The sequence below is a fragment of the Pleurodeles waltl genome, chromosome 3_1 (genome assembly GCF_031143425.1).
Source record: "Pleurodeles waltl isolate 20211129_DDA chromosome 3_1, aPleWal1.hap1.20221129, whole genome shotgun sequence".
NCBI classification, from domain to species: Eukaryota; Metazoa; Chordata; class Amphibia; order Caudata; family Salamandridae; genus Pleurodeles; species Pleurodeles waltl.
Genome location: NC_090440.1, coordinates 187,269,540 through 187,280,748, shown reverse-complemented (window position 1 = coordinate 187,280,748; position 11,209 = coordinate 187,269,540). Strand labels below are relative to the sequence as shown.

At 42.0% G+C, this 11,209-nt stretch overlaps 1 protein-coding gene across 1 annotated transcript in view; it reads left to right on the top strand.

Annotated features, from left to right (window-relative positions):
- Nucleotides 1-283: 283 nt before the first annotated feature.
- COX5A (cytochrome c oxidase subunit 5A) overlaps nt 284-11,209 on the top strand; it is a 40,056-nt gene continuing 29,130 nt past the window's right edge. Inside the window, exons 1-2 of the mRNA XM_069222148.1 lie at nt 284-525; nt 8,760-8,876. Of these exons, the coding sequence (XP_069078249.1) occupies nt 429-525; nt 8,760-8,876 (214 nt within the window). The 5' untranslated portion in view covers nt 284-428. The remainder of the gene's footprint in view (nt 526-8,759; nt 8,877-11,209) is intronic.

The following is an 11,209-nucleotide window of genomic DNA, read 5'->3' as shown; positions in this document are numbered from 1 at the left end:
CCTGGCACCGAAGGGGTTATATAGAATTAAACCGTTCTTTCACGATACCTAAGAAGTTTTTCGTTTTCTGTCCATACTAAAAGGGCACCTAATGACCTTACAGTACTAGTCCTTTGGCTCTCTTGAAAAATATCCTCCTTCCCCTTGAGTATACTCCTGGGTAGTCCTTCTTCCACTTTTATGTACTGGAGTGCAGGGACGTTCGCAGCGCGATGACGAAACTGGACGCAAAACGTCCTTTCGCCCTCTAGCACAGCGCGCTGCCCTTTCTGTGTCTCTGTCATTGCAGCCGGCGTGAACGTCTCCACTTCCGGTTAGCGTGTGGTGCAACCGCTGAGCAGGAACGTGCGTGGGACATCTTTGAGGCGCGTGCCTGTGTATTGTGACCTCGGAGCCAGACACCATTTGCCTTCCGTCCGTACACAGCCATGCTCGCAGCCTCCCTGGTCCGCCGCTGCGCTTCGAGCGGGGCAGTACGGGGCCTGTTCCGGGGTCGCCTGCTGGCTCAGCCGAGTTTAACCCCAGGTAAGAGCCGGTGCCTCATATGCCCTTGAACGTTATGGCATTGGAGGACACCCTGCGGCCTACCCTTTGGAAGAGTGGGTACCTCTAAGACGAGTTCTTAGGGAGGAATCGGAGAGTCCAATGTGTTAGCGGAATCCCGTGTGTTTCTTTAATTAAGTGGTGAGCTGGGGACATTAGGGTGACAGCAGGATGTTTGATGGTGATGTTCATCATTGAGGTCTACAAGTTGTGAGCTATTGCAGGCGATGCAGGTGGATGCCTACAGTAGTATCACTTCAGGTGGAGGTCCTTAGGTGCTTATGATCCTCTGCGGTCTTCATGCGCAATACTTGTTGGAGAGGCATTGAAGTCCTGCTAGCGCGGGATGGAAACTCACTGTTTGCTGGGCAGTAGGTTAGTGGGTGTCCGTTGTCTGGTGAGGGATCACAGGTGTGGGATGAGTACATCTGGTATGAATGTTAGTCTGTTGGGTCACTGTTACGGTGTTGAACGTTGCTTGGAAGCAGGGTGGCGATGACGGTGAGTAGGTCATTGGGGGTGTTGTTGAAAGTGGTGAATTTGTTCTTGGGGGTAGGTTAGTCGGGCGTGTTTGGGGGCGTCGGTGCTCGTGGCGTGTTGGCCCTGGTTCATTATGGTCAAGGGAAGGGTAAATGAGGGACCTTTGTCCCAGGTGCATCACTGAAGGTCTGGGCTCTTTCCCTCCCTGGGGTAGTCGGAGGGAGGGGGGTGTCTTTGTAGAAGGATTGGCGAAGGTGGGTCTTTTAGAGATCCGGTACTTATGGTGGTTGAAGGGGCCAGTGGGTGTTACCTCTGCTCGGTGGGTCAACGAACAATGTTTGTCACTGAGCAGAGCAACTACTGGGGTTCTAGCGCGGATCAGCAGTTCCTTGCTATAAGGTGTAAATACCTTGGATGTAGGTCAGCGAGATCCAGGTATGGTGTCACTGCTCGGCGCTAGTGCGGATCATAGGGTCGCACTTACGGGTCCCTAGATCTTTGGTGTGTTTGCACCTTAGTATAATCGTAGGTAGAATGGGTGTCGATTACAGCATACTTTAGCTATATGGTAATAAATTATAAACAGTTATGTTGCTTCAGCTTTTTTAAAGTGGCATAGGAATTGTTTAGATAACTCATGGGGGGTCGGAGGGCGGTTGGATGTGCCTAGCTTTGGCTTAAGCACTCATACAATTTTTTTAAGGTAGTAAGAATGAATGGGAGCAGTAAACGCCCACGCCCATTGTAGCTATGTTCATTGATCTAATCGCACTAAGTATATTATGACCGTATCAGGTGGTATTTGAAAGTCTTCCTTGTGAAACAGGAAGACCGAGGCACAGTGAGCAGTCAGCAGACCCGGAAGGAAGGTGACATTGAACATAGAGCACACACTTCAAAGGCAAATAGAGAAGAAGTTCACTTATGACCAGGCCTCTGCTTCTCTTCGACAAAATGGTAGATGTGATGTTTATGTTGCGTCGAATAAGATTGCTGGACCAAGAAAATGTATCACACTCTGATGTTTTGTATAGCATTGCACCTAAGCACTACGCAATATCTACACGCCAGAGTTGTGCTCTAGAGTTGCAGTTTCTATACTTTGTACTACAAATGCAGATATTTTGCTACCATATAAAACAACTTTGCCAGTGTGGGCTGTTTACTGCTCTAGACGAAGTATACCATTTTACAAACGACCCTGCACTCAGTCCCAGCATCTTTAGCCAACCTGAAAAATTAACATTACCTACCAGCCAGTAATAAATAGCAGAGTGGTAGTCAATCGCTACTTGCATTAAATTGGCCATACACCTTTTATTGTCAATAATTTAAGTTCAAAGTGGCTTGCCGTATGCAAGGGCCTGAAAATGTAGATCATTTGCATTATTTGTGCAGGTATTTTTTTTTTTTTTCCTTCCCTTTTTTGTTATATTTTTTCTTAATGCTGGTAATGAATATTTAGTTAATTTATGGTTTGCGATTCAGACCTTAGTTAGGGATTACTCCCAGGTACAGAGTAGACGCAAACTTTTGTTATTAACATTTGGAAAATGTACACCTGCTACTTTGAAGTTAACTTGCATAATTTTTTTTTTTGACTAGTCATTTTTTTAGCGTGCTGGCGGTGCCTAATGTCCTGAAGAATTACACTTTTTTTTTTCTCCATTTGCTGACTTTTATTTAATGCAGTGTGCTGGTAAGAATCACTCTTCTCTTCAATGAGAAAAGAGTGCAAGACCCATTTAATGCAGATTTTGCCGACTAGATTATTTAGCAATCGGCTGTGAGCCCACAACAAATCACAAATAGTTATGCTGCTCATCTAGAAACGCATGGCGGGTTTGTCTTTTAAGGCTTTTTTTGTACATTCAGTGCCTAGCCTTTTTTTTTTTTTTTTGGGCTACATGGTTGTTAGAGAAGCCATGGCAATTATTGTTATTATATACATGTTTTTAGCAGATTGGTCTTTTTCCTTTATGAATATTTTGCTCATGCTTTTCACACAGCAATTGCCTAAGTGAAATAGATTGAATTTTCACCTATTTGGTTTTCCAGCCCATTTGTCGTTAAGTTGCTTTTGTAGTGACTTCGCATGTTACCAATCACTCATATATTGCATTCCACACGAAATGAATTGGCTATGTTCTTGCAGGTGAACAGGACAAGTGGTGTACTGTGGCATACACAGTATTTTGAAACTGAATGTTAACAAGCAATCCGATAGGCCATCAATTACCCATCATTTCGTTATTGATACTCAGTATCCGCAAATAACCTGTCCTCATGCTGTCAGTTTGGCTTGTGAGCTTGTAAGTGCACTCAGTTAACTGAATGTTTTCTGGCTCTATATTCTAAGCTGAACCTTGGTCGGGCGTTATATAACACTAAACTAGACTTCGTTTTTTCTGGAAATAAGAATAATAGTACACAGTTCACTCAATCGAAAGGTGCTTCTATCTAGACTAGCAATCTTAATGTGAAGAGCTTGACACAGGTCAAATAAGATGCATGAAGTTGACAAGCACGAGCAGAGGAGGTAAATGTATCCAGCTGCTTTGATGGCTGTATGAGCCATGCGCTATATATGGAACATATTTCTTTTGGCAGAAGTAGCCAATGAAGTCTGGCCAGATGCAGATAAATGTGTTCACTTTTTATGCCTGGGTAGTAGCAGACGTTGAGCAAAGACTAATGTAAAAACCTGCAGTGTTGGCCACTTGAATCGGTGGATTAAGCTCTAGGTGGCTTTCCAGATGGATGGCGGGCTGCAAAAAACGCAATATAGTCACATGTAAATTTTAGTGCATTGTCTGTTATCAAGTGTACAACCAATATCAGTCAAGATTGGAATGTGCTCTCACCATTGGCAGTGGTACGATATGTATGGGGAGGTCTATTGCCATGTATGTTCTGGTGATAGTGGCAAGAGGAGCCACACATACGTAGAAGAGTTGGGCTTTTAGATTGGCCTGGGCACTTAACAAGAAAGAAGTTTTGACGTGCAAAGATGAGCACCATTGAGTTGGGTAACAATAAACATCTGTTATCTTTCTATAGTGTCAGTAGCCCTCTGGGGTGAACTGTACACATATCAGCTGATCTAAATCCAGGCAGTCAAGTGTCAAGAGCATCAGAATTCCATTTGAAACAGGATACATGTGTGTATGTGTGCTGAAGGGCAAAGAGGTAGTAGTTTGTGTGTGTGTGTTTTTTTTGTTTTTTGTTGTATTTTTGAAATTCATACATTTTATTTCAAAGAGCGATGTTGAGAGATTGCCTCTTCCATATGCCCCACTCTCCATCCCCAGCAAGTTTTGTGGAATTAGAACATCAGCTTGCCATAGCTGAGTAGCACGAGTTGTGAGAAAGTCACAGAGGAACCCTCTATTTATGCAATGGTGTATTGTGGGCTCACTGGATATGAGTTGGATTATGTTGATGGTGTGCACATTTATGAAACTACATTAAATGATGCACATTATATTAACCCCTTCGCTGCCAGGCCTTTTCCCCCTCCTGTGCCAGGCCTTTTTTTTTGGCTATTTGGGGCAGTTCGCGCTTAGCCCATCATAACTTTTTGTCCACATAAGCTAGCCAAGCCAATTTTGCGTCCTTTTTCCCCAACATCCTAGGGATTCTAGAGGTACCCAGACCTTGTGGGTTACCCTGAAGGAGGCCAAGAAATTAGCCAAAATACAGTGAAAATTTGTTTAAAAAAAAAAAACTGGAAAACGTGGCTGCAGAAGAAGGCTTGTGGTTTTTTCCCCCTGAAAATGGCATCAGCAAAGGGTTTGCGGTGCGAAGATCACCAGCTTTCAGGAACAGGCAGACTTGAATCAGAAAATCCAATTTTTCAACGCAAATTTGGCATTTTACTGGGACATACCCCATTTTTTGTGCTTTTACCCTCCTCCAGTCATTGACAGAAATGGGCGTGAAACCAATGCTGGATCCCAGAAACCTGAACATTTCCGAAAAGGAGACAAGATTCTGAATTCAGCAAGGGTTAATTTGTGTAGATCCTACAAGGGTTTCCTACAGAAAATAACAACTGAAAAAAAAAAATATATTGAGGTGAAAACAAACAGCAATTTTTCTCTACATTTTACTCTGTAACTTTTTCCTGCAATGTCAGATTTTTGAAAGCAATATACCGTTACGTCTGCTGCACTCTTCTGGTTGCGGGGATATATAGGGCTTGTAGGTTTGTCAAGAACCCTAGGTACCCAGAGCCAATAAATGATCTGCACCCTGCAGTAAGTTTTCATTCCAGGTATACAGCAATTCATTTGCTGAAATATAAAGAGTTAAAAATAGCTATCAAGAAAACCATTGTATTTCCAAAATGGGCACAAGATAAGGTGTTGAGGAGCAGTGGTTATCTGCACATTTCTGAATTCCGGGGTGCCCATACTAGCATGTGAATTACAGGGCATTTCTCAAATAGACATCTTTTTTTACACACTCTCTTATATTTGGAAGGAAAAAATGTAGAGAAAGACAAGGGGCAATAACACTTGTTTTGCTATTCTATGTTCCCCCAAGTCTCCCTATTAAAAATTATACCTCACTTGTGTGGGTAGGCCTAGCGCCCGCGACAGTCAATGCCCCAAAACACAACGTGGACACATCCCTTTTTTTGACAGAAAACAGAGGTGTTTTTTGCAAAGTGCCTACCTGGAGATTTTGGCCTCTAGTTCAGCCGGCATCTAGGGAAACCTACCAAATCTGTGCATTTATGAAAACTAGAGACCTAGGGGAATCCAAGATGGGGTGACTTGTGGGGTTCTGACCAGGTTCTGTTACCCAGAATCCTTTGAAAACCTCAATTTGGCTTAAAAAAAAAACACATTTTCCTCACATTTTGGTGACAGAAAGTTCTGGAATCTGAGAGGAGCCACAAATTTCCTCCCACCCAGCGTCCCCCCACGTCTCCCGGTAAAAATGATACCTCACTTGTGTGGGTGGGCCAGGTGCCTGCAACAGAATAAGGCCAAAAGAGATAGAGGGGATAGCACAGCGAGTTGATAAGGACATATTCTTCTTTTACACATCTTTAGGCTGACTCTGCCTCTGCTTTGGGGACCCACACAAGTGAGGTGTCATTTTACTTGCGATACTGAGGAGAACGCTGGGGAGTAGTAATTTTGTGCTGGAGCGGTGATCGTACAAACGAAAGTCAGGAAAATATGCTTTTTTAAGCAAATTTTGAGGTTTGCAGAGGAGTTTGGGTAAGAAAATGTTGGGGGATCCACGCAAGCCACACCTCCCTGGACTCCTTGGTGTGTCTAGTTTTAAAAAATGTCTGGGTTTGGTAGATTTCCCTAGATGAAGGCCACACCCAGGACCAAAAACATAGGTGCCCCTTCCCCCTCAAACACAGGTAGTTTTGTAATATATCGTTTTGATGTGTCCACATACGTCTGATGTGCCCAACACTAAAATTGTGGAAAGAAACGCCCTTAGACTATGTGAAAAAGACCCCTCACCCACCAACCAAGTTGGTGGCATGCTTCATCATCGGGGTCCCACCTGACACACCTAGCGTGTCTCAAGTGTGCTGCGACGCCTGATTACAGCGGAGCAGGTTTTGTCATTTGTACCACACATACTGGTTGGATTTGGCACGAGGGTGAGTGATGGTTCAGTAGATCAAATTTTATTAACAAGAGATTTCACAAAAATGAAATGCACTGGTAATAACTGAAAGGCCAGAAAACGGAACCAATGACTAACAGCTTGTGAGCTGTAAAGCTACGGCAAGGCACCGACCGCTTTACAGTCCAGTCGCACACCTTTCATACATGACATGCACAAGACCGTTCACGCTGCCAGCCACGGGCCCAGCACATTACAACACTCGCATCAACATCACCAGTCAACGGCCTATCAATTTCATAAGCCCACATGCCTGATACAGCAATCACACCAGCTGATGAGTGTGTGGACTGGCGCAAGCGCCACCCCGCCCATACTGCCAGCCAAGCGCCACCCCACCCATACCGCCAGCCAAGCGCCACCCCACGCACACTGCCATCACTTTCTTTTTGTTTATAAACAACAAAGAAACCACTAACTACTTATAAAATAAGTACAAAACTACAAACACAAAAGCTCTAACTAAATACATGACGGTAATGCCAACCGTGAAACCGAACATATGAAAATATAAAATAGGCAGTTTAAGCTCACAGTATTTCCCCAAAGTTTTTCCTTGTGTGGTAACTTCTAAAACAGCTGGGCACACACAGCCCAGGCTTTGAAGGGCATTCGGGGCAGTACATCCGGATTGATCTCCGGGCACATACTCAACATTTCTTTGTGGGCAAGTCTTTTTTGGGAGTGGGAGGAATGCGATCTGGAAAGTGGCGATCTTTCAATCTAGCCACATCCTCCACCACTTCTACTCTAGGAACTGTTGCCCGTTCCACCACAATAAGGCTCTCTATCACTGACTCCTGAAATTTAACAAATGTCATCCTTGACTCAGGTGAACAATAAAAGCATTAAAAGTTGCCAAATTAAATAAATGTAGGGCCAACATTTTATACCACACGTAAGACTTATGAAGAGCAGTGTAAGGTTCCAACCTCTGATCTACTCTATCAACACCACCCATGTGCCTGTTGTAGTCCAAAATGCATGCATGTTTGCGCACTTCCGCAACCTGACCCCAAACAGTCACAGAGGAAGTACTCTCATCATGGATGGTAGATAGCATGTACACATCCCTCCTGTCTGAAAATTTCTGAGCTAGCAGCTCATTATTCCACAAGGCACTGCACTGTCCCCTCAAGTTTTTTACAGACCAGCTCCCTTGGATAGCCTTTTCGGTTAGAACGGATTGTGCCATAAGCAACAGTGTTCACTCTAAACAAGTCCTTGAACAACTGCACTCCAGTGTAGAAATTATCTACGTACAAATGGTGACCTTTGTTAAACAGTCGTCTACCCCCAGTTCCCGGGTGCAGGACGAGGTGATCTCATCCAAGGCACCTGGGAACCGGTGCCTTGGACGAGATCACTTCGTCCAAGGCACCGTAGGGGTTAAAGGTCCTTGGCAACTTCCTCAGGGGAGAGGTCGTCAACATTAAGTTAAGATCCTGCAAAAACATGCACTTAATGGGCTGTCCGTAATGAATTTGTAGTAGGATGAAATTAGTTGTAGAGCATATATGAAAAGTTAAAGAAATTAGAAAAGCTCCTGCTAATTGTTGTTCTTGATACAGCAGAGTTGATCCTTTTGAGCTAAGGCAGCATTTTTAATGGAACTTGTCAGTTTTTAATTTTTACCATCAGTACAGGTAAATTACCAATTTTGTTTTAATTGAGCTATGAAAGATTGATTCACTTGCTTGAAATACATTTCCTCTATGGTAGTAAGAATGTGTGCTTACATTTTTTTTATTTTATATATATATATATATATAATTTTTTTTCCCAGGTGGTTCCACGTGTATTTGAGGGAATTGTTTGCTGACAAGCAGTAAAAATCTGTTAATTCAGTACAGTATTAATATCCTTATGCAGAAACGTCTGTAATTACACTTCTGCAAAAGGTGATAGATTTTGTTTTTGGCGGACTAAGCCATCATCCATCTATCGTTAGTAAAGTGTGCGAATCACGGGGGTATGAAGAGAATCCGGTCTCCTTTTAAAAATGTTGCAATCTGGATAATTGCAAATGAAATCCAAATTCACCTGATTTTTGTTTTTCTTTCTATCTTCCACAGCTGCAGGAGCTGCTCGCTGTTATTCCCATGCAAAACATGAATCAGATGAAGAGTTTGATGCTCGGTGGGTTACATACTTCAACAAACCAGACATCGATGCTTGGGAGCTTCGAAAAGGTAATCATGTGAGGCAGACTTGTACCATCTGGGTCTTAATTCTGAATATAGTGTAGGGCAATAAATCTGATTTAAAAAAAAAAAAAAAAAAAAAAAAAAAAGCTTGTATTGTCCCTGTAGGAGCTTTGCCATGCATCTAGAGAAAATAAGATGGATGTCTGTTCCATGAGCACTGGGCATGTCCTAGATGTTCATGTCCTGAGAACAGGTGAAACTCTGCAGCAGCAGTTTATTCATTTACAAATAAATGCGCTGTTTTTGTAATAAATCCGGCCCTCCCAGATGTATTACAAAAATAGAGTGCTTGTGTGTCACATTTAAGGTAAATGTTTGTGATAATCATAGTACCCATGTACTTTTTTCAGACTACTGTGTATACTTGTGCTGCACCACATTCCAAAGGGGGAAAAAAACTAAACAGGGGTGTGGAATTCCTATAGCCAGACACCCAAGACATATTGTTTGGGGTCAAGAACAACAAGTTGTCATGTTTATTTTGTCCTTGGGACAAGTAGGCCCAACCCCCTGCAACCCAAACCCCTTTGGCTGCCAGTTTACAGGAAACGGAACTGTCTGCAGTTGAGGTAATATTTGTGTCCATATGTTGTTGTTCAAACTTGTATTAATGCAAAGCCTTTATTATTAGTGTGAGCGCTCTAAATTAACGTTGTATGATCAAACCGCACTACTGACAGTGGTTTAAGTAAAAAAAAAAAAACGTTTTTGCATACATTTGAAAAGCTTACAATATGAGGCTATGTACAAGGTTTCCAGAATGCTCTCTGATTAGATGCAAATGTTTGCAGAAGCTTGTTAGCAAGATTGATGATTCTTTGCTTTCAAAAGTAAATGTTCAGAAAAAACATGCCATTAGGAAATGAGCATTTGCAATGCAATAGGTCTTGCATTTGCCTTAGTTAGTACTATAGGCATTGTAAATTCAGACCTGGACTTTTCTTGCCACATAAATTGGTCAGCCCTGCTTCATAATTTCTTTGTGGCCCTGCGTATATCTAAAGCGCTTCATTTACATTCTTCCTGTGCAGCAAAAAATGAAACTGCTGCAATTTAGCATCTTAATTTAATCTGCCATGTTTATTCAAATAGAATACTACTTTCACCACCCCACCAATGGAGTTGTTGGTTGACTAACATAGTTCCCCCAAAAAGACACAAAACAGCCACAGAGGAGTAACAGGAAATAAACTAAAAGGGTCACCCAAACATATCAAGAGTGAAATAGTCATAGTGTAATAAGGATGTTAATTTGACCAGAATCGTGGTCATAATTGCAATAAGGAGAGATTAAAAAAACATATACAATTATCATATAAACTCAATAAATACCTTTTTTCAGAAATACATTTTTTGCTTTGGGCTGTAATTCCAAATTAAGCACTGCAAGGTAACGAGGTTAAAAGTGGCTGTACATATATTAAAAATGCCCGAGATGGCTTTAGACTAACGCTGCCTTAGTATTCACATTGAACTGCAGCAACCGCACGTTCCAAAGGGAAAATTTAGGTACCAGCGTATGATTTATTTGTAAATAATTGCTGCTGCCACATATGACCACAGAGTAAGGTGTTTTTTTTTTTTTTTTTTTTTTTTTTAACGCGTCTCATTGGAAGAAAGTATATAATTGTCCATTGTGTAACAATCGTATGTAATGTGGACTACATAGTAATAAAAAGTAAATTTAAATTGTAGGAAATATATAGGCAAATATTATATGAATATTCATAATGAAAATTCAGTCTAACCATTTTCAACAGGATTATGGGAAATATGAAAATAAACATGCACTTGGGCAAAGCCAACATTGGTTGTCAGTCTTTTGGTTTTGTCAATGCGTGTCTTGTTATGACATGGCGTTTGTAACATTTTATTGTTGTGGGAGCCTGCCAGGCCCTCACCATTGTAACAAACCGTGGCAAAAAAGCACAAAAAGGTTTTTGGGTTCAAAAAGCACACATTGCCACAGTAGTTGAACAAAACTTTGTGTGCCAATATGCTCCTTGGAAGAGCAGACTTCAATCGCTCACAGTAAAGCCAGCCCATAGATAGAGAAATATAATTTTAATAAAAACATCATGTCTTGGTTAACGGCAGACCTAATTAGGGGCCCTATTAAAGAAAGTCGCAAAAGTGCACCCATGGTATTTATCTTCGCATTAGCGGCTTTCAGAAATTCACAAGAACTTACAGAAGTAGACTAGGAAATTGCCCTACTATAACATGTTTGTGAACTGTATTTTAGCACAGGCAAGTAGGCATGTGTAGATTTGCTCATGCGAAAATTTATTGAGCGTTCACAAGTTCACTTTCCCTCC